The 24720-nt window shown below is 32.4% G+C and overlaps 1 protein-coding gene across 1 annotated transcript; it reads right to left on the minus strand.

Annotated features, from left to right (window-relative positions):
• Positions 1–22697: 22697 nt before the first annotated feature.
• LOC139854250 (uncharacterized) lies at positions 22698–23156 on the minus strand. The gene has a single exon (XM_071843566.1). It carries the CDS (start codon positions 23154–23156, stop codon positions 22698–22700), a length of 459 nt encoding a protein of 152 aa, XP_071699667.1.
• Positions 23157–24720: the final 1564 nt, after the last annotated feature.

Genomic DNA, 24720 nt, shown 5'->3' on the forward strand with positions numbered 1-24720 from the left:
GTCCTAGCAATCAACAAGTATCCAATAATACTTACAATCAGCAAAGACCGAATTTTCAAAACAAACCACCACAACAAACCGATGATAAAAAGCCGAATTTAGAAGATATGATGACAAAGCTAGTTGAAACTCAAACGCAGTTTTTCACATCTCAAAAACAAACCAATGAACAAAATGCTCAAGCATTTAGAAATCAACAAGCTTCTATTCAAAATCTGGAACAAGAAGTAAGTAACCTAGCAAGGTTAATAGGTGAAAGAAAACCGGGAAGTCTACCTAGTGATACAAATGCTAACCCCCGGAATGAAACAGCTAAAGCCATTACCACAAGAAGTGGTACAACACTTAAACCACCTGAAATACCTGTAACTTCTGATGAAACTATTCCTACTCCACAAGAACCACAACCTGATCAAGATAAGGAAAAAGAACCGGTAGTTGAAAAGGTTAATGAAGATAACACAGTTAAGGATAAACCTTATGTTAAACCATACCAACCACCACTTCCTTATCCGAGTAAAATGAAGAAAGAAAAACTTGAAGCCGAGCAATCCAAATTCTTGGATATGTTTAAACAGATAAATGTAAATCTTCCTTTCATTGATGTGATTTCAGGAATGCCAAGATATGCTAAATTCTTGAAAGATCTAATCTCAAATAGAAAGAAAATGGAAGAACTCTCGGCTGTTACTATGAATGCTAATTGTTCAGCAGTGCTGTTGAATAAGATACCAGAAAAACTATCTGATCCAGGAAGTTTCACAATTCCATGTTTTCTGGGTAGTCTTAGTTCAATAGAAGCATTGGCAGACTTAGGTGCTAGTATAAATCTAATGCCGTATTCACTATACGCTAAACTAGACCTTGGAGAATTAAAACCAACCAGAATAAGCATACAACTAGCCGATAGATCAATAAAATATCCTAGAGGGATAATGGAGATCATGCTAGTTAAAGTTGGTACTTTAGTATTTCCAGTAGATTTTGTTGTTTTGGACATGGAAGAAGATTCTCAAGTTCCTCTCATATTAGGAAGACCATTCTTAAACACGGCTAAAGCAATGATAGACGTGTTCGGTAAGAAATTGACCCTAAGTATAGAGGATGAGAGTGTTACCTTTTCAGTTGATAGAGCAATGCAACAACCGCAATCTGCAGATGATACATGTTATTATATTCAAACTATAGATGCACATGCAGAATTATTAGAAGAATTTCCAGAATTACAAGGAACAGGAGAATGTTCTTTAGGAGAAGGTAATGAACCAATTGATGAAGCTGAAATGTTAGCTACACTTATAGCTAATGGATATGAACCAACAACAGAAGAAATTCAAATGCTAAAAGAAGAAGACAGATATCGATATAAATCATCGATAGAAGAACCTCCGAAATTAGAGTTAAAGCCACTTCCAAACCATTTGGAATACGCTTATTTACATGGTGAATCTGAATTACCTGTAATAATATCGTCTTCTCTTACTGAAAATGAGAAATCACAACTCATTTCTATGTTGAAAGCTCATAAACCAGCCATTGCATGGAAGATTCATGATATTAAAGGAATAAGTCCTTCGTATTGCACACATAAAATCCTTATGGAAGAAGGTCATAAAACGTATGTGCAACGCCAACGAAGACTAAATCCTAATATGCAAGATGTAGTTAAGAAAGAGATTATTAAACTGCTAGATGCAGGTTTAATATATCCAATTTCTGATAGTCCATGGGTAAGCCCAGTTCAATGCGTGCCTAAGAAGGGTGGCATGACTGTCATCACAAATGAGAAAAATGAGCTTATTCCTACTAGGACTGTAACAGGATGGCGTGTATGTATTGATTATAGAAAATTAAATGACGCCACCAGAAAAGATCACTTTCCCTTACCTTTCATTGATCAAATGTTGGAAAGATTAGCCGGAAATAGTTACTATTGTTTTCTAGATGGATTTTCCGGATATTTTCAAATTCCAATAGCACCCGAAGATCAAGAGAAAACCACATTCACGTGCCCTTATGGTACTTTTGCTTACAAACGCATGCCATTTGGACTTTGCAACGCCCCTGCAACCTTTCAAAGGTGTATGATGGCGATTTTTCACGACATGATAGAAGAATGCATGGAAGTTTTCATGGATGACTTTTCAGTCTTCGGTGATACATTTAAATCATGTCTAGTTAATCTGGAACGAATGCTAATTAGATGCGAAAAATCAAATCTAGTACTTAATTGGGAGAAATGCCATTTCATGGTTAAAGAAGGCATCGTTCTTGGACATAAAATTTCAAAAGAAGGGATTGAAGTGGATAGAGCTAAAGTAGATGTAATTGCTAAACTTCCACATCCCACCAATGTTAGAGGAGTTAGGAGTTTTCTAGGGCATGCCGGTTTTTACCGACGTTTCATAAAAGATTTTTCTAAAATTGCCACTCCTATGAATAAACTCCTAGAAAAGGATGCTCCATTCATCTTTTCAGATGAGTGTATCAAATCTTTTAATATTCTTAAAGAAAAACTCACTAATGCACCGATCATGATAACACCAAATTGGAATCTACCATTTGAACTAATGTGCGATGCAAGTGATTTTGCAATGGGAGCCGTTTTAGGACAAAGGATTGAAAAACGATTTCAACCTATATATTATGCTAGTAAGACGTTACAAGGAGCACAAACGAACTATACAACTACTGAAAAAGAACTCCTTGCTATTGTTTTTGCTTTTGACAAATTTCGATCATATCTCGTTCTAGCAAAAACGGTGGTCTATACCGACCATTCTGCTCTTAGATACCTATTTTCAAAACAAGATGCTAAACCAAGATTAATCCGTTGGATCTTACTCTTACAAGAGTTTGATATTGAAATCCGAGATAAAAGAGGAGCAGAAAATCTCGCCGCTGATCATCTTTCTCGTCTTGAAAATCCCGAATTAAAAGTTCTGAATGAATCGGCCATACAAGACAACTTTCCTGATGAATATCTATTGAAGATAGATTATAAAGAAATCCCATGGTTTGCAGACTATGCAAACTACTTAGATTGTGGATTCCTTGAAAAAGGATTATCGTACCAAAGACGAAAGAAATTCTTCAGTGATATAAAACACTATTTCTGGGAAGATCCACATCTGTTTAAAAGTTGTCCCGATGGAATAATACGCCGATGTGTATTTGGAGATGAAGCTAGTAAAATTTTAAACCATTGTCACACAGGACCAACAGGAGGGCATTATGGGCCTCAACTAACAGCAAGAAAAGTTTATGAAGCTGGATTCTATTGGCCTACAATTTACAAAGACGCACACCTTCTTTGCAAATCCTGTGATGCATGTCAAAGGGCCGGAAAAATAAGTCAACGTGATGAAATGCCACAAAATGTCATCCAAGTATGTGAAGTATTTGACATTTGGGGTATTGACTTTATGGGTCCATTTCCAAAATCTCATAATAATCTATATATACTCGTAGCCATTGATTATGTATCTAAATGGGCGGAAGCACAAGCTCTCCCAACTAACGATGCACGAGTTGTAGTCAACTTTTTAAAACGTCTTTTTGCAAGGTTTGGAACACCGAAAGCTTTAATAAGTGATCGGGGTACTCATTTCTGTAATAATCAACTTGAGAAAGTTCTTAAAAGATATGGAGTAACTCATAAAATCTCCACCGCATATCATCCACAAACAAGTGGACAAGTTGAAAATACCAACCGAGCTTTAAAACGTATTCTAGAGAAAACCGTAGGATCAAATTCGAAGGAATGGTCCATTAAATTGGAGGATGCACTCTGGGCTTTTAGAACAGCCTACAAAACTCCAATTGGAACCACACCTTTTAGACTTGTTTATGGAAAAGCATGCCATCTTCCAGTAGAAATTGAACACAAAGCATTTTGGGCTTTGAAGACATGTAATCTTGATTTACATGAAGCCGGACGTCTACGATTAAGTCAACTAAACGAATTAGAAGAATTAAGACATGAAGCATACGAAAATTCGTTAATCTATAAAGAAAGAACGAAGAAATGGCATGATAAAAGAATCAGAAGTTCAAAAGAATTTAAAGAAGGAGACAGAGTTCTTCTTTTCAATTCACGATTCAAGCTATTTCCTGGAAAATTGAAATCAAGATGGTCTGGACCATTCATAGTCAAAAGAGTTTTCCCATACGGAACGATAGAATTAATAAATTCAAATGGGATTGAATTTAAAGTTAATGGTCACAGAGTTAAACATTACATACATGGTCCGATGGAAGTCGACAACGAAGTTAATCACAATTTCGACACCACAGCTAACTAAGTGTGGGGAGAATCAAGTCTTTAAAGGATAATATGTATTTCTGTTAAAGTTAGATTGTCTGTTTTCGTGTAGTTCTCGAAAATGGAACACGTATGGTCTTTCCCTAGCAGACCCTAAAGAACTAGTCTTCTCCCCCCATTCTGAATTTTTATTTTTTTTAGGTTTTTACAAAATGAAGACTGCCTGCGAACTAAACCATGGTCTAATGCTACATGCTTTGATCACTAAATGTAATAATGACATACTACCGAGCGAATTAGTATCAGTAATCAGAGAAAGAATGGACGGAGTTAGAAAAGAATCCAGATGCGAAGATAATAAGTTACAATTTGGTAAAGGAAAATCAAAATCCGCAGCGAAAAGAAGAGCACGACATCTAGAACGATGTCACAAATGCGGAAAATGGTCACATGGAGGTAAATGTTCAAATAATCAAACCTATTCAAATACCGAATTTGTTACTTTATGCAGAGACGGACCGTTCATATGTTTAGAAGAAAAGACACTGAATGCTCGAGGTTACGCCTATGTAGCCATGGAAAACCAATTAAACCGACTATCTTATGAATGGAATAGATCATATAACTAAGAAATCTATTTCACAGGTATGTCTGTACAGTTTTTATTTTTATTTTTATTTTTAACCTTTTGATAATAAACGCTAATTTGTTCGCTAAAAAGTATTAAATTGGTATTGAATAAAATTAGGTTTGGCGGCCGAAATTATTGATATCATTCAAAAATTTATTACATCACTGCGAAATTTAACGTTTATTCTTAAGGTATAAATATCTTTAATCAATCAACCCAAAATATTTCAAAAATTCGTCATGAGTTAAATTAGGTCTTTGAACCAAAATTACTTTACCGAAAAGAGGGGCGCATATTTTTGATAATATTTGATTGATTAAAGTGGGATAAAAAGACAAAAAGATTTTTAATTTTATTTTTACCATATTTTTAAAATTAATATTTAAATCTTAAATTAATATTGTAAACTTTGTAAAAACAATATATTTAAAATTGTAAATATTTGAAAAATTAATATAAGTTTGATATAAATTTATAAATTTTTAAATTTTAAGTTTGGTGTGAATTTTTAATATTAATTTTGAATTTAATATTTAAGTTGTGTGAATTTAAAAACAAAAATTTACTTTATCTCATTAAGTTAAGAATATGATTTTTAAAATTCGTCGTAAGTTGAAGACTAGGTCTTTGAACCGAAATTGCTTTACCCGAGGGAGGGACGAGAACTTTTATTATCATTATTTTTAATCTTATTGATTTAAAGTATGCCAAAAACATTAAAAAAAACCAAAAATCTTAGCTTTTAAAACAATCGCTACAAAAAGACAAATTTTAAAATTTTGTCGAAGGACGGACTAGGACATCGATCCGAAACGACCTCGTCCTAAATAACAAGGGAAACAAAATTTTAAAATTAATTTCTTAATTGTTTTCAAAAAGTTAATGATTTATAAAAAAAAAAAAATATATATATATATATACAAAACTCCGCGAGTCGCGGAGTTTGGAGGGTAAATCCCCGCGACTCGCGGAGAGACCAAAACCCAGAAAAAAAATAAAAAGAGCTGAACGATCAGTATACTCCACAACTCAAAAACACAGCAAAAATACTGCGAAAACAGACCCGAAAAACCCGAAAAACACCCCCAAAAATCCCAATTTTTAACCGTTAATCACCAAATTTTTTGCTAAAATCATGTTGAGAAGGATGCTATCTAAGAATTACTCAAGAAAAACGGTAAATTTCTACACCTAAACACCATTTAATTCGAAATTTGGTGTTCTTGAGCTATTTTTTCTCCAATTTGATTTTGATGCTTTTTAGTGTAATTAAGCTTAAATTGTTTATGTATTATGTTTGTATAACCTAGATTGATGCTGTTTAACATGATTAGAAGCCTTAAACTTCAAATTTTGAGTAATCTAGGGTTTGTGTTCTTGAGCAAATTTGGGGCTTTTTGATATAAACAGGTTATGGCCGATTTTTGTCATGAATTGTTGCTAAATTGAGTAGTGTAACATGTCTAGGTAGTTAAATGATCCAAACTTTGAGCCTAAACATGATTTTGAGAATTAAAGTGGACTTTTTCAAGTCCAAAATTCATGAACTTGATTTTTAAAAGATAATGCCATTTGAGACTTGTTTGATTGCTAGTAATGATTATTTTGACATGTTATTTGAGTTGAATGCTTATGAACTTGGCGAAAATTTTCGTATATGCTTATTTGAAAAAGTGTAGATTTGATAAAAATGTGAAAATAAGCTTAAGTTTGATATAAATTGATAATGTCATTGTAATTATTTTGATTGATGATTTTGCTGACACTAATGCATATTTGGATGAACAAAATTTGTGTTTGATGTGTTTTGCAGAATGAAAGGGGTGAATCTTCATCCCAAGCCCGCAATGCTCCTGCTGAGAATTTGGAACAACAGGAGGTAGATAACTACTACAAGCAGGATGTACCTCATCCAGTCATGACCTTTTCAGATATGCACTTGGAAGAGTTGCACGCGAACCTGAGATTTGACAGACTTTGGATAGATTATCCAAAATATCAACGGGGTTTGCATACTCTTCATTCCAAGGTTGTTGAGGTACCGAGGGTCATAGAATGGGGACCCTTAGAAGCTGTAGAATTGGCCGGGCCAATTAGGGAATTACTGGTACAGAGGTATGGTAATTCTTCTTTTAATGACTGGATATGTTTATTCACCATACGCAGACCTGTATATAAAGTATGGTGTGAAGAGTTGTTATGTAGTATAGAGTTGAATGATCGGGTAGCTAGTTTAACCGATCGTTCTTTTATTAGATTTTTGTTAGGCGGTTCGATGCGCCACATGTCTTTACTGGACATGGCTCAGGCTTTACGTATATATACGCCTGAGGAGTTAGCGTCTGCCGATTGTAGAGGATTGATACTAAACGGTAGAAAGATAGATGAGAATTTTGATACACACGGTGTGTGGAGTCAAATGACAAGCCATCACCGTTTCAAAGGGGGAAACTACTCTTATTTGGATATAGATAGAGCCGAATTAAGAGTGATACATAGGTTTTTAGCTAATTCGATTACACAAAGGGGTAAGAACAAAGAAAAAGTAAATGAACAAGATTTGTTTTACCATATGTGTATTCGAGACCCACAAAGCGCTGTAAGTATACCATATTGTGTGGGTTATTATTTATCAGCTATGGTTCGGGGGATGCGACCACATAGCATAATAGGAGGTGGTATTTTTATTACTTTGATTGGTGAATATCTCGGTGTGGATATAAGTCGGGGGGGATTATTACTAGAAGAGCCGGAACCCCGCGATACTATAGGTTTAAATGTATACCATGGTGCGAAAGTTTTGAAGAGGCGAAATAACGCCGCAGTACGATACCATGGTAGACATCCACAGGTGGAGAGAAACCAGCAACAGGGTAATGTAGGAGGGGGGAATGAGATGCAAGAAATGCATAGGTTTATAGCTTCTCAGGAATACGAAAATGCTAGACAGAGAGCATTTGAAGATTGGCAAGTTCATCAGAACCAGATCATAGCGCATTGCCAACATATAGGTAGAAACTATATTCCTACACCGAAACCCGTCTTCCCTCCTTGGTCTATAGAGATGCAGCCACCATATCCTACGTATGACCCTGCCGAAGCATTCTATAGCACTTATGGTTATGCCTGGAACCCCTATTGGTACCAATATCATCCTTAGTTTACTTATTATTTTTTTTTATTTTGTAATTTGTAATTATTGATACATTTAATATTTTTGTTAATATTGTAATCATTTTTATAATTATCTAACTTTTATTCTTAGATTTTAATAATTTTTGAATGTGGGGTAATATACCAAACTTCAAAAATATGTATATATGTTTGCAGTTTATCTTATGTACACAACAGGGTAAAACAACGCATTTTCAAAGACCGGCATTAAGTTCAGCAAAAGCAACTAATTTTGACGACAAGATGCAAAATATATGTGAAATAACAACAAGACGGAATGAACAAATGAGGTGCACCATTTATCATTCAGCAAACAAACGCCAATATATTTGGAAACTTTGGTAAAATTTAATCATTTTCACACAAATCACCCTCAATAATTTAAATTGTTACTGATTTCTTGCAAATGAGGGCATTGCAAGATCTTAAGTGTGGGAAGGGGTTAAATTCTTTCGGATTTTAAAATTTTTACTTTATACACTTGGTTACCATTAAAAATACTAGTAAAGCAGTAGTTGTATTAGAATCTAGTGCTTTCTGATAAAAAAGAACAGCCCTAGTCTTATATACTGACTACCCAATTCTAGTAAAATTTTTCAAAATTTTCAATTAAATGAATTCAAAATCATGTTTATACATATTTATAAACGATAAAACTAGGTTTTAACACCGAAATTATTGTTACCTCGGAAAGGACATAAATTGAGAAACAAACTAAAATGTTAAAATTCATTTAAAATGGAATAAAGGACGATAAAAAGGAAAATAAAAGCCAAGTGTGGGAAAATTTACCAAATTATTTTAAACATATGTCACATATATCTGTAACAAATAACTGAAAATACTTTTGCTTTGGACTAAACTAAACTATTTTACCCGATGAAAGAAAAGAAGAGATGGATCTACATGATGAATCAATTCCATCATTAAAAGGAAGTAAAGTCTTCCGAAAAAGACACGCGCTTCTTGATTTAGGTCATGAAGTTGTCGTCCAGACCAGCTGTAGGTTGACGAAAAATCTAGAAAAGTCATCACTAAAATCAGCAGGAAATCCACGGACCTCAGCATTAAACAGGGTCGCCAAGTGGTCAGATTTATCCTAACCATGAGAAGGATTTATCTCGTACAATGGGGGGGCACCATGCAAATTAGCTGGATAAGACTAATGAATCAGATCCCCAGAAAGGATAATCTCCTTAAAGATTAAAAATCAGCTTTTAAGACTGATATTACTCAATCCTAGAGATTGACCTTAAAGATTGAGAATTCAAACTCATGGAATTCAATGATATCTAAACTCGAGCTTAAACGAGAAAATATTTTGATCAAAATTATAAACCGATTTGTTTTCTGAAAACCCTATTTTCAATGCGTTCATTACCATTGAACGTAAAATCCTAGGAATTCACCTGGAATTCATTAGGTCACCTGAACTAAATCGGGTGTCAACCGTAAGAACGGTGGTTGCATAACATGGTCAAAGACAGGACTTTGTGCCAAACCGACAAATTATAAGGGTGAGCTTTACTATTGCTCCTACCAAGGATAGTAATTGCGTCCGACACGTTATAGACCATAATCAAAAGCATGTCACGGGACATTGCCTTAACAGTTGCTTGTTCAACGCTTTCCTTTACAACCGGACGGTAGTTTACCGAAAGGTAATATACGGGACAAGTAAACTGGACGTGTTGCTTTCCAAATACAAGGTTAGCAAGTGGGTGACACAAAACCGCAAGTTTTGAGCTAAAATTTTCAAATCTGAAACCCACCAAACCCACAAAAATATTTTGCAAACACCGGTAAAGGGTTATTCCGGAAAACTTATCGAGGGTAAAAACTAGATTTCAAAAGATCAAATATTTTCATAAAGATCCAATTTCCTTAATGGATCTAAATTTTTATAGTCATGTGGGACTGTAAACCATATCGTTACTACCATTGTTTATACCGCCGTATAGAAATCACTGATGTACAAAGTGTGAAGAATAAAGAAGTGATTCTTGTATTTCAAGACAATATTGCTTGAGGACAAGCAACGCTCAAGTGTGGGAATATTTGATAATGCTAAAAACGAACATATATTTCATAGCATTATTCCTCAAGAAAGACAAGCTTTTAGTTGCAATTGTTCTATTTACAAGTGATATTCGTTTAAATAATAAAAGGTGAAGACAAAAGACAGATTCGACGAATTGAAGACGCAAACGACCAAAAAGCTCAAAAGTACAAAAGACAATCAAAAAGGTTCCAATTATTGATAAGAAACGTCTCGAAATTACAAGAGTACAAGATTCAAAACGCAAAGTACAAAATATAAAATTGTACGCAAGGACATTCGAAAATCCGGAACCGGGACCAGAGTCAACTCTTAACGCTCGACGCAACGGACTAAAAATTACAAGTTAACTATGTATATAAATATAATATAATATATAATTAATTATATTAATTATATATATATTATATTTATATATATAAAACCGTCGGCAGAGAAAACTCCAAGGACTGAGCTGTAAAATTAACCTCCGCGACTCGCGGAGTTTGAAGAGCATTTTGCCGCGAGTCGCGGAGCCCCAAATTTCAACTCTGGCTATAAAGCCAACCGAATTCTGATCAAAATTAATCATCTTTTTCTTCTCTTATCATACGTAAAACTTATATATATATATATATAATTTATATTTTAATTTTAATTTTAATTCTAATAATAAGGGTATGTTAGCGAATGTTGTAAGGGTGTAAGTCGAAATTCTGTCCGTGTAACGCTACGCTATTTTTAATCATTGTAAGTTATGTTCAACCTTTTTATATTAATGTCTCGTAGCTAAGTTATTATTATGCTTATTTAAAACGAAGTAATCATGATGTTGGGCTAATTACTAAAATTGGGTAATTGGGCTTTGTACCATAATTGGGGTTTGGATAAAAGAACGACACTTGTGGAAATTAGACTATGGGCTATTAATGGGCTTTATATTTGTTTAACTAAATGAAAGTTTGTTAATGTTAATATAAAGATTTACAATTGAGCGTCCCTATAAATTACCATATACACTCGATCGGACACGATGGGCGGGGTATTTATATGTACGAATAATCGTTCATTTAACCGGACACGGGAATGGATTAATAGCCACTAGAATAATTAAAACAGGGGTGAAATTACATTCAAGGGTAATTGGTGTAATTGTTAACAAAGTAGTAAAACCTTGGTTTACACGCAGTCGATAACCTGGTGTATTCATTAAACAAAGTATTAAAACCTTGTTACAATTCGAATCCCCAATTAGTTGGAATATTTAACTTCGGGTATAAGAATAATTTGATGAGGACACTCGCACTTTATATTTATGACTGATGGACTGTTATGGACAAAACCAGACGGACATATTAAATAATCCAGGACAAAGGACAATTAACCCATGGGCATAAAACTAAAATCAACACGTCAAACATCATGATTACGGAAGTTTAAATAAGCATAATTCTTTTATTTCATATTTAATTTCCTTTATTTTATATTTAATTGCACTTCTAATTATCGCACTTTTATTTATTGTTATTTAATCGCACTTTTAATTATCGTACTTTTTAATTATCGCAATTTTATTTTATCGCATTTTTTTTATTCGCAATTTCATTATCGTTATTTACTTTACGCTTTAATTTAAATCTTGTATTTATTTTATATTTTACATTAGGTTTTAACTGCGACTAAAGTCTTAAAATCGACAAACCGGTCATTAAACGGTAAAAACCCCCCTTTATAATAATAATATTACTTATATATATATTTGTATTTTTAATAAAAGTAAACTAATATAGCGTTGAGCTTTGTTTAAAGATTTCCCTGTGGAACGAACCGGACTTACTAAAAACTACACTACTGTACGATTAGGTACACTGCCTATAAGTGTTGTAGCAAGGTTTAAGTATATCCATTCTATAAATAAATAAATATCTTGTGTAAAATTGTATCGTATTTAATAGTTTTTCCTAGTAAAATATAAGCTATTTTATATACACCCCGTACGACATCATTCCTCTTCGGGATCTTCTTCTGGATCCTCTTCTGAAACCTCTACTGGTAATTGTGAATCTTCCCAATTTTCCCAACAATTTTCCACTTTAATGGTAGATCCAAAAATTAACTTTTCTGTTGGTTCATAAGTCATATGCTTTGACTCAGCCTCCGAATCACTTGATAAGTAAATGAAATCTGAATCACTAGAGATGCTTATATGATCGGATGAAGTCATCTATCACATAATAGCAGGCACGTTAAGAGATTGATATATCTTATAATATTTATATGTTAATAATCTTATGTTTCCAACAATTATATTAAGCAATCATTTTTAAAATAATTACGGTCGAAGTCCAGACTTACTAATGCATCAAAAATCAGTTAGACACACTAATGAAAATTTTTTTGATTCTCTAAGACCGACGCTCGAATACCAACTGAAATGCCCCGTTCATATTAATTATAAACGTTTCATATTAATTGGTTTCTTTGCGAGGTTTTGACCTCTATCTGAGACATTTTTCAAATCTTGCATTCGTTTTTAAAAAAAACCATAACCTTTATTATTGAATAAAGGTCTTAATGACATAATTTAGATTGTCTATCAAAGACAATCTCCTCAAATAAATAAGTTTTTACACAACCCATTACAATATGATCAAATATATTACAACAAATACTCCGAATGCAAGTTTAAACAATATAAACAATTATGCCGACTCCAAATCTTGACCTTGGGTTGGCATACGACAGTGGAAGCGTTTTTAATATTCACCTGAGAATAAACATGCTTAAAACGTCAACAAAAATGTTGGTGAGTCATAGGTTTAATTTCTATATAATAATCATAACATTTAATAAGCCACAAGATTTCATTTAATTAAATGCGGAGGATCATTACAACTGCAAAAATCATTCATACGATGAGTCGCCTGGTAACCGACCTTAACATAGAGTGCTTAAGATATCTGGCATCATACATTCCACTATTCAAATGTATGACAAGAACCCTTCGAAGTACTAAAGCATTTCCACTATTCGAAAATGGGGGTGGTTGGTGCCCGTAGATCTACCTTTAGGATTCGCGTTAATTAGTGTTTTTCACTAATTCTTAGGTTACCAAACATAATAATAATAAGTACAGATATCCGGTATAACAAAACAGTCGTAGAATGTAGTTTCATGAACTTGTGCTTATTTTGTAAAACATTTATAAATTTGCATGTATTCTCATCCCAAAATAATTTAGATAGTAAAAATGGGACTATAACTCACTTGTGATGATTTCCAAATAGATGGTGATAAGACTTGGCCTTTTGACAAATTCACGAACCTAATAATAATATTCTTGTGTCAAGATATATATATAATTAATATTCCATACTTATGATACTTGTGATAATTTTAATTGTCCATTGTTAGTAGTCCAACGTTCGTAGTCCAATAGTCAAATAGTCTAATAGTCCAACAGTATAAATATATATATAAATATAAATGCGTATATTGTGTTAGAATTCAATAACACTATAATATATTGTCTTAATATAATAAGACACATAATATGTATACTGTCTGAAGCAATCCGTGACACATTGTATACATGTCTCAGGCTCGATCACAACTCAAAGTATATAATATTTTGGAATCCACTTCGACCCACAGCTAACTCGAAATTACTGCCAATGGTGTCTTATAGTTCGTTTTAATAATATATATAGAAGAAATCAAAATGATATGTCAAAATGCTGTATAGGGATCCACGGTGATCAAGTCATATATATATATATATATATATATATATATATATATGGTGTCTTACGATCTTTATTAAGACTATAATATATTGTCGTAGAACTTAATCACGACTATTATAAATTGTATTTCCATAAGTTCGGGAACAAGACATGTATAAATACATGTAGGATACAAGGTAAGTTAGCTAGGATAAGGTTAGCATCCATTTTTATTAATCAAAACCGTAGCTAAAAACAAGCAAAAATATCCAATTTTGTTTTACCCATAATTTCTTCGTTACAAATCCGTTTTGCGTGATTCGAGTTGTCATGGTTTCGTATTGAACTCAACATTATTAATCTTAATAGAAAAAGTATAAGTTTATAGTCAAAAATACAGCTTAGGTGTCAAATAAGAGAAGATAGTCATATCCATCGTAAGAACGACATCTTGATGACCCTTTTGAAAAACATACTTCCACTTAGAGTTTAACCATGGATTTTGGATATATTTCATATCCATATAAAATAAGATTTTTAACCAAAGGAAATATTTTAATTCAAAGTTTAAGATAGGTTTTTAAAATTAAACCCAAAACAGCCCCCGATGATCTATGACGGCGTATGTTCAGTTTTAAGGTGTTCTTCGTGTTTACAAGTTTTATATCCTTATGTTAGCTTGACATACTGTCATAATACATGTGTTGAAGTATTTTAAAAGTCAAGTTAGAAGGATTAAATTTATTTGTGAACAAGTTTAGAAATAATCTAAACTATGTTCTTGTTGTTGTAAGTTATAAACTCATAATAAGATAGCTATATGGATATGAATCGAAAAAAATTATGAATAAGGTGACTACCTCAAATTAAATGAACAAAGTTGCTGAGAAAATAAGATGATAATCTTGTGATCAAAGATATCCTTGATGGCTTGTAATCCTTGGAGTAGAATCGTAGAATGAACAAAAGTTCGAATAAGATTTCTATCTTGAATTAAGATAGTTATAAGTATATGAATTAAACCAAAGCTTATATATGATTCTTACCTTGATAAAGAGGAGTATATGAGTTAACAAAGTGTTCTTGAAGCTAGTTTATGATCAAAGTGAATGAAGATTTTTTAGTACTTAAAGTATGTGTGTTTAAAGAGTGTTTAAAGAGTAAGAAATGGAGAGAATACTTGGAGTTCTTGTGTGAGAGTATTATGAGAGTGAATGTAAGTTAAATAGCTTATATGAATGAGTAAAAAGAATGTTAAAAGTCGTGGTTCATGCATATGGTTAAGAGACTTTATCAAAATTTGGAATATAGCATAATAATGCAAACTAGAAGTTAAATGTTGGTTCCCACAAGTCTTCATCATGTTTATCCTTGTCTTGTGACTCATAGGGCTGCTAAGGAGGCTACAATTGGTATTTCATATTGGTATATACTCATAGTATTTAAGTATGGAAGCTGGATATGATACGGGTGTAAATACCGAATGAATACGAATAGAATTCTTGATGGAATTGAATGAGATTATGAGTATAGCTATCTTTGTTGAGTATAAGTATGTTAGTATATATGTTTAAGTCCTTTAAAAGTGTATTAATACATATTAATACAATACATATACATACATTTTAATTTAGAAGTTATTACAACGTTAATCGTTATATATATGTATATAATCTTGAAGTCTTTAAGTTAGTAATCTCATTTTATGTATATAACCAATTGTTATTATATGTAATGAGATACTTAAATATCATTTTATCAAATCATAAGTATATATATATCTATATATACATCATTATATAATTATTTCGAGTTATGACGTTCGTGAATCGTCAGACAAACTGGATGGCCAAACATTTGTATAAAATTCATTTCAAATAACCAAATCTTAATGAGTTTGATTGCTTAACATGTTGGAAGCATTAATTATGTAAATATTAATCTTCTATATATTAGCGGAAAAATCCGGGTCGCTACACCAATGAACTCTAAATCCCTACAACCAACGCTCTGATACCATCTGTAGCGACCCGACAAAATCGTTATTAACGGCGCCGTCTACTTAGGTCCCGTTACGTGGTCATAAGTCTTTAAAATAATGTTTGACCAAAAATATGTCGCATTCATTTCAAATGTAAATATTGTTTCAAGTTTATAAGAATAGTTCAACCACAATTTATGTTACAATGTTATAAGTACAAATGAAACCTATGCGACACAGTTTAAAATAAAGTCAAAAGATGCTCCATGTATGCATATATACTCGACATCCAATCCAAGTATCAAAATAATGAGCGGAAGCATGTATCACATATCGTTCAAAGACCTGAGAAAAACATAGAAATCTGTCAACGAAAATGTTGGTGAAATCATAGGTTTAAGTAAGTAAAAGAATAAGTAAAATGAACCACAAGATTTATAACATTTCAATAATAGCAAACCATTCCAAAAATTGTTATCACGAGCACCCAATTATCAAGGCTTAACTTTCCATCCATAGAACCCCATCACAAATAGTATTAGAACATACACTGTTTCTCGAAAATATATTTCATCCGAAGTGACGGTAGCGAACCGTCCGAATGAGGGTTTGTCAAACCCATATGGATCCACAAAACATAAGTTCTCGCTTACACCCGGCAAATGTAACTAATGATAATCGAATTGAGGATTTTGTTCTAACTCGTATGTAGAATGTTTGTTTTCATACTTGTGTTCACTTGTAAAATGAAACGTTTATGTTTTCTCATCTCAAATATAAGTTTAAAAGAGTAAAAGTGGGACTATGATCTCACCTTGAGTGCACGAGTAATAAAGTACTTCACAAGTAAACGTGTGCAAGGACAATTGCTAGTCTTGACCTAAATAAGTAGGTTGTATCAATAACGGAAAACACGATGGGTCAAAGTTGTTCAATTAGTCCTATGGCTCGTTACGACTCGATTATATAGCATGTGAATCAAATTGTCATGTTTCATGCAAGATATGAGTATACAAGAAGATTAGAACGGTTTAAACAAGTATTGGTTAAGTTTGGACAAAAGTCAACTTTGGTCAAGTCAAAGTCAACGAAAAAGTCAACACGTTTTGTCGGGTCCCGAACTATTTTTCTGAGATTTTTAATCATATATAAGCATGTTAGAACAAGTTACATGTGAATCGGAGGTGCGTAGCATAGCAAACATTTTTCGTAAAAGTGTAAGTTTGATCAGAATCCAAACACGCCTAATATCGCGCCGCGACCAAGGATGGCCGCGCCGCGACACTCAACGTGAGCTGGTACCTGGGCTGGTGCAAGTGTTCAAGTCTCATTCAAACTTCAATTTATCATAACTCATTAACCGTAAATACCTAAAACGCATACCATACATCGTTGGAAAGGTAATTTAACGAGGAACACAACTAAACATCTTTCATCAATTAAAAACATCATTCAAAAAAATAAAAATCCAAGTTGAATGCTCATTTAATGTTCATCATAAATACCTTCAAGTTCATAAATGCACATTTATGATTCGAGAATTAAATGCACACATATAATAAGTCGTTTTGTAGGTAATCATGCATACAATGCTAGTAAACACTTACTAACAATATCTCATGTCATTCAAGCATCAAAAGTTCATTTTAAGTGCTACCAAACCCTAATCAAGAATCAAGAATTTAACAATCATGTTAATGCAAGGTTTTCATGTCATCCAACATACCAAAATGAAGCATATGAAGCTCGTAACACAATTAATACATGAACTTTAACATTTACACAACATTTAATCATCTAAAATCAAGGATTAAACTAACCCATTTCAAGTGTTCATGCTAGTTACTCATAACAACAAATCGAGCAAAACAAATCACACACACGACATCACAATAAGCCATAGACACTAACTAACACCATTTCAAGTGTATAAAACGGATTTGAGAAATCTAGAGTTTTTAGAAAGTTACCCAAACAAAATGAAGTTAGTATCAAAACGTAGATGATGGAGAGAGGATTCCAAAAGTACAATCGGATTTGTTGTGAGCTTCCTAGATCGAATTTGGATGATGAATTTGTGTTTGAAGGTTTTGAGAGCAAAAAGGGAAGTAAGAAAAGAGGAAGGAGGTGATGAAATGAAATGTGTGGTGGTGAGGAGGTTACTAGTTAACCAAATTTGCCCAAGTGACAAGATTAGTCCCTCAAGTTTGTAGTCGGGTGCGGGAATTAACCAAACGGATTATTTTGAAATACACGCGAGTACGGGAGACGCTATAATCCAATAACGAAAAATATTTAGAATGTTAGCTAAAGGAGGATACGAATCTAGATACGAACAATATTAACAAAAATAAAAAGACGGGCGTTAAAATAATTTAACGAAAAAATGCGGGATGTTACAATAAGCATAATGCATATGTCATTTATCCATAAGTTTCTTTAAATTTCCATAAAGAAAATTTGGACCATTTTAGGGTCCATATCACATAATTCAATTTATCATAGCTAGGTAAAATGAATTACTTCCAGCATCATAATCTTATGACGTTTACGCTTAAAGAATACATATAATGAATACATATAATTTCTTTTATTAGCTCGACCTCTTAATGTCAAGTCAATTATAATGTATTCCAAACACTTAATCGGACCGTCAAGGTAGAGGTATCTACCAACCGAGATATTAATCTCGCTAGGCACTACATTATAGTGTCATATCTTTAATTCACACGTGGAATTTTCTCATATTATGACATATCCTCAGGCCATTTCGTTCGCATTGACATGCATCTCGGAATCAAAAATTTGAATCACGTTTTACTAAATGGATTCAAATATACTCCATGTCAATTAATGGCATAACTAACTTCATTCCAACTATTGTCATGACCCGTTTTTAAAGAGAGTGTTACTCAAATCCATTCTTTTACCACTCACTTAAAATATAATCATAAAGAGGAAGCAATGTTTGATTGATTAAAACTCTTGTATAAAATGTAGTAGGTTTATATCTCAAGTGAACCAACCAAAACTAAATCATTTCAAGTTTTTTTACTACAATACAATTTAACAGGTACAAAACATCTCATGACAATCTATAAAAAGAAGCCTCATACATTGCCATTGTCATTTCCAATTTAATGATGGGATATGTCGATTACATCCATGATTATCATTATCTCATTCAAATGATAACTGATACAATCAGAAATGACCACCAAGTCATTCTCACTCGTGATTGAACTAATAAGAAAGTTCCATAGATCACACATAGCTTAAACCAAATAGGTTTCAACAACCAGAAATGACTACCAAGTCATTCTCACTTGTGATCATCGACTGAACTAATATAGAAGTTCCAATGATCACAGTTAGGTTAAACCAAATATGTTTCAACCACACATGTTAGACCAAACAGGTTTCAAATAAACATGTTAAACCAAACATGTTTTTCACACTCATGAGATATGCAATATATCCACATAGTTCTCATCACAGCCCTTTCGTGGAATGCAAATCGGTTCTTCAAGTTGAAGAACTTTACATCCACTATCTCATATGCACGTTTTATTAAGAAACTAAAACAATTTAGAACAAACAACAATATGTTCTAAAGTTTTACAGTCAAATAGTTAACAAACTACATCGTCATCGAGTAATAGGCTGTTTACATCTCCTGTTAACTATTATCAAAAATACTTCAAAATCTCACGTCTTGAATACATTTATATTCAAAAACCAAAAAGGTAATAAACCTCCTATTTTGAATACCATTATATTTCAAGACCAATAAGGTATTTAACCTCATATTTCGAGGACCATTATCTTTCAAATTAAATAAGGTACTGGACCTTACATTTTGAATACTAATTATATTCCAAACTCAAGATGGTACAAAACCATATGTATTGAATACAACAACATTCCGAAGGTACTAAACCTTACAACTTAATGGAATATAATTCAAGACCCAATAAGTCACTCGAACTTATGTTTTGAATAAATTTATTCCAAGCCAATATGTTTGAATACTCTTTCTCAAACAATGTCACGTTGTTAGATCCATGATCCAAAATATCACTTTAACAACAAATTCAATAATACATTATTATCTTTACAATATGCAAAGAACCATTTAGTGTAGAAAGACACTCCACACATCCTTAAAATTGGACCAAGACATTATCTCATAAAATATTAAATAAAATATTAAAAGTATATATTAACCATTTTAACAAACACATGTGTGTTGTTTTCAAATATACTCCAGTTCATACTTAGCAAATGAAAACGTTTTCTCAATTAACGTTTTGTCAAAATTACTGTTATTATGAACTTTTCCAAAACAATTTCTTATGTAGGAACACACTCTACACCAAATAATTGTTTGGTCAACAAGACTAAATTAGTCTTCTATATCTCATATGTAGAAACTAACTCTACAGAAATATTGTCTCCTTACATAATTATTCTGAACTTTTTTTTTTTTTTTTCAAAACATATATGTTTGAAACAAACTACAGACATATACAAGGTTGGTTTTGAAACATCATACTAATCCATAACTTTTAAAAGTTATAAAAAACTGCCATCCTGTATTTAATCAAAATGCAAAGGAGTTACACAATTATGTCACCGAAACATTACGAGTTATATCAAGGGTCACTGGGAGCAACTTCCAACATGTACGATTCCTCCGTTTCTCCACAAATGGGGAACATCTTCAATTTGACATACACATCATACACTTGTATAAAAGCAAAACTATCCATGTGAATGTCAAGATTAAAACTACGTACAAAACAGAGATTTTCAAATGTATATAAACAAGCTCTAATTGTTACAACATTTGAACTAAAATTTGTATCCATGCAATCTGTCACTTCTTTCTTTTTAAAATCTAATTATAAAATATCAAATTATAATTATAAACATAAACATGTAACTTAAATACGTGTTGTATATGACGGTGATTTATATACCCCTTATACGTTAGAGTATGCAACATCACCCAATCTACTTTGGAAAAAGAATTCTTCCAATTAGTTCCAAACTAATTAAGTGCAACACACATAAATTAAATTAACACGTTTTATTTTGAAAGATACCATAGCTCTTCAATTTCTCCGAAATAAATTTTAAATAATCTGTTTTCATCTGAAGAAAGCTTTGCATAAACAGTTTCCGTATTTGGATCTTGTCGCCATTTTAACATTAAATTAGAAGCATTTAACTTACAAGAACCTCCTTGTATGATAATAAAAATTTTAGGCAGAGGACTAAATATGCTTGCAAACTTCCCTCTTGAAAAAAGAAAAGATGATATCTTGAAATATCATCAACATCAGTTTAACACATAGCACCGCACTAACAGTTTTGACCCATTCATTTTTTAAACTAAAACACTTGTTTATCATCAATTAATCCAAATAAATTTTCTAAAAAGTTTACAAAATTTTCGAGTATATTTATAAGAAATCTGTTTTAAGATTGTAGAAATAGTACCCGGAAATATATTAATATAATATATAATTCATTTCAATAACGAATATTGTAAATATACATACATGAGTATACAAAAGGATATTATCTCTTGGAGAGAACCGAAAGATAATCATCAACAAATGATGAGCCGAGGCCCGTGTTAGACACGGTTCCCTTGAAACACATTCGCCGTCTATACGCGTCTGTTTCCCAGGATACAACGGTCGAAGCAGTAGTACTGCCGGACTTGAACTACATGCCTGAAAATCTTCTCATAGTCGTTAAGCTAGCCCAAATGGTTATCCTAGCTAGACCAAGTCTACTAGAATCATACAATTAAGCTTATTAAGTTATTTAAGAATTGTGTGTTCTTTCAAATTTGAAGCCAAGGTTTTTTCACTACTTCTTTCGTCATTGTCTTTTTCATGAGTTAATTTATAACAACTATGGGGGGATTTGAAAAGTTTTGACATTATGATAAATTAATGACACTTAGCTTAGAAGTTATGAGAAGGTAAAAAGGATTATATGAACTTGCAAATAAAAGCACACATTTAGTTGCACACTCACTTAGTGTCAATCAATTTTATTCATAAATTAAAATATTATCATATTAAAATATTAATATTTTCCAACACGAACCAGTATAAATCCTTGTATTTATGTTCTTTACATTACTTTATGCATTACTTTAAACATAAACACTACACACATTGAGTTTGAGTAATTGATTAAGTTGATCAAGGATTGTTCAAATATGTTGATCATCAAAAAAGTTTTTAAAAATCGTATTAAGTAAATGTTCACCCTCCTCTAGTTACTTACAAATACATTAAAAAACCATATTAAAAGGTAAAAAAGTTGCTTTCAAAATCAAAATAGAAAAACAAAATTCACTTGATAATCACGTGATAACTTAAATCGAAAGAAACGTCAAATCAAAACGATTTAAAAAATCGCAAAATACCTCTAACGCTACAGTAAAAATGACATCACAAATTCAATTTTTCGCCCAAAATGACACACCGTCCTTCGAGCAATATATATACTGATAAATATAGAATGATATTTTAAGTGATTATGATGTTGTACATATAAGCTTATATTACAGGGTATTTTTATTTGAACAAAAATTTTTGCTAATTGGACATTGTGCCAACAATCATTAGCAAATTGTTAATGATTGTTGGCATTTGATTGATATGATAGGTAGATATATGACATATTAATATTAATATGTAATATTAATATATAGTATAATAATAATGTAATAATTATAAAATCATAGTTATTACTAGTATATAAATTTAAATAATAAAAACACACATTTGATTATTAATAAAAACTAATAATATATCATATGATAAACTTTAATTAAATTTAGTACAACAATAAAACAATTAATCACTTATATCACCGCCAAAACCAGTTTTACGAGGGGAAAACTGAGTAAATTGTTGTAAGCGTGACATATAAATTGTTTTCCATGTAGCTGCAGAATCACTAATGTTGCTTTCATGCCAAAAAGGGGTAGTTGGAGGCATTGGGTAATCACCTTGTAATTTCACCGCGACAAAATGCGTACCATTATTTACGTGGGCAATTGTAACAACTCTGTGATGTTGAAACTCTTCTGGACAATTCCATAATGGGAAAAAAGTTGTACTTTCTCGCATGCTTAAACAGTGGAAGATTACTCCAAACTTATTGGCAATCAGTATACCAGCGTAGGGCATTTTCATCCAGTATCTTGGTGGACAAGGCGACCCAACAAATTCAAGAGATTCTAACAAGGAATCGGCTTCAATGTCAAACATGTTTTTGTAGATAGGAAAATTGTTGTATAGCTCTTCTTTCATTTGATATCGAATATCCTCATAATATTCTTCAAAAAAATCCTAGAGAAACAGCTACTGCCCGGTATTCATAATTTATAATTAATTGAATATTAATATTAAATATTAATTAAATATAATAATAAATGTAAGGGGATGATTCTCACACACACTTTTTTGATCCTCACACACCTATTTTAACTTTTTACTCTTCTAATAATACTCAATTGGTGTGTGAGGATAAAAAAAGTGTGTGTGAGAATCATTTCCCTAAATGTAACTACACCATGTTATTACGTCGGGTTATAATCGGGTTATAATAATTTAATAGAAGTAAATATATACTCCATGAAAACTACTCCGTATAAGGTTATAATAATATACTATACTCCATAAAAACTACTCCTATAAGGTATATATGGTTTTAATAAAAAACTAAAAAATAAAAAATATAAGTGAACGGTAGATAGAGCTAGTCCCCATTTCTCTCATTTTATCTCTCACATCCACCTTATCTTCTCTCAAACTCAATTTTCTTTCATTTTCTCTCAACCACAACACCACCACCACCACCACTTCCGCCGCCACCACACCACCACCACTTCCGCCGCCACCACACCACCACCACCGTTAAAAACTACACCTCTGGCACCACCACTTCCGCCGCTGTTGACTAACACCAAAATACTCCGACCGCCACTTCCAACTTCTTTTTTCAGATTCGACGGGTGTCGGTGGTTTTGCATTTTTCCGGCTTGATCTACATGGATCGGTTAAAAAACGGCCAGATCTAAATAGATCCCTTTCAGATTTACGGAAGTGGTGGTCAGTGTTTAGATATATTCCGACTTTTTATCTTTTTTTTCTGGAAAAAAAGAAGTTTTTATTGTTTTTTTTTTTTGTTGAGAAAAACACATTTGTAATTTTTTTTTCAAACCAACGCCGGTGACAGTTGTGGTCGACGGCGGTGGGTGTTGCTGTTGAATGGGGCTGTGGCGGTGTTATTGTTGGCCGAAGGTGGGTTTGTTATAAATTTGTTCATTCATGATATATGTTAAAGCAAACAAAAGTTGGTTATATTTGTTGATTCATGATGTATTTTGTTGGTGACAGAATAGAAAAGATGTAACCCAACTTGTTTATTTGCTACAATCTCCCTTTTCACATTTTCATGAAAAATGGTTTTTCAATTAAATTGAGTTTTTTCAAAAATAAAAAATAAACTAACATCATTTAATATATATCTTTTATCTTTTATAAATAGATTTGCTACCTTTTATCAAAAATGTGTGTTAAATTGGTACCCAGTTACATTAATAAGTTGTAACTATATAGATGATTAATTGTGTATTAACTAACGCTGCATTCTCGAGTTTTTTATTTAATGGAAAGGAAAGGATTTCGATGGATAAGACACTAATAACCAATTCTTGAGTTTTTTTTATAATTGAACGGAAAGGAGAAGAGTGGATTTGAGCTGAAAATACATGGGTCTTTTATAAGTATTCTTATCCGTCCACTTTTGGGCAGAGTTGAGAGGAAAACATTTCTAACATGTATACATGACCCTTCTACCCTTATGACTATA

This window comes from Rutidosis leptorrhynchoides, chromosome 6 (assembly GCF_046630445.1).
Source record: "Rutidosis leptorrhynchoides isolate AG116_Rl617_1_P2 chromosome 6, CSIRO_AGI_Rlap_v1, whole genome shotgun sequence".
NCBI lineage: Eukaryota > Viridiplantae > Streptophyta > Magnoliopsida > Asterales > Asteraceae > Rutidosis > Rutidosis leptorrhynchoides.

Excerpts from the sequence above, each read along its gene's own strand:
- LOC139854250 (XM_071843566.1), bottom strand. The coding sequence starts at position 23,156 with ATGAAAGAAGAGCTATACAACAATTTTCCTATCTACAAAAACATGTTT.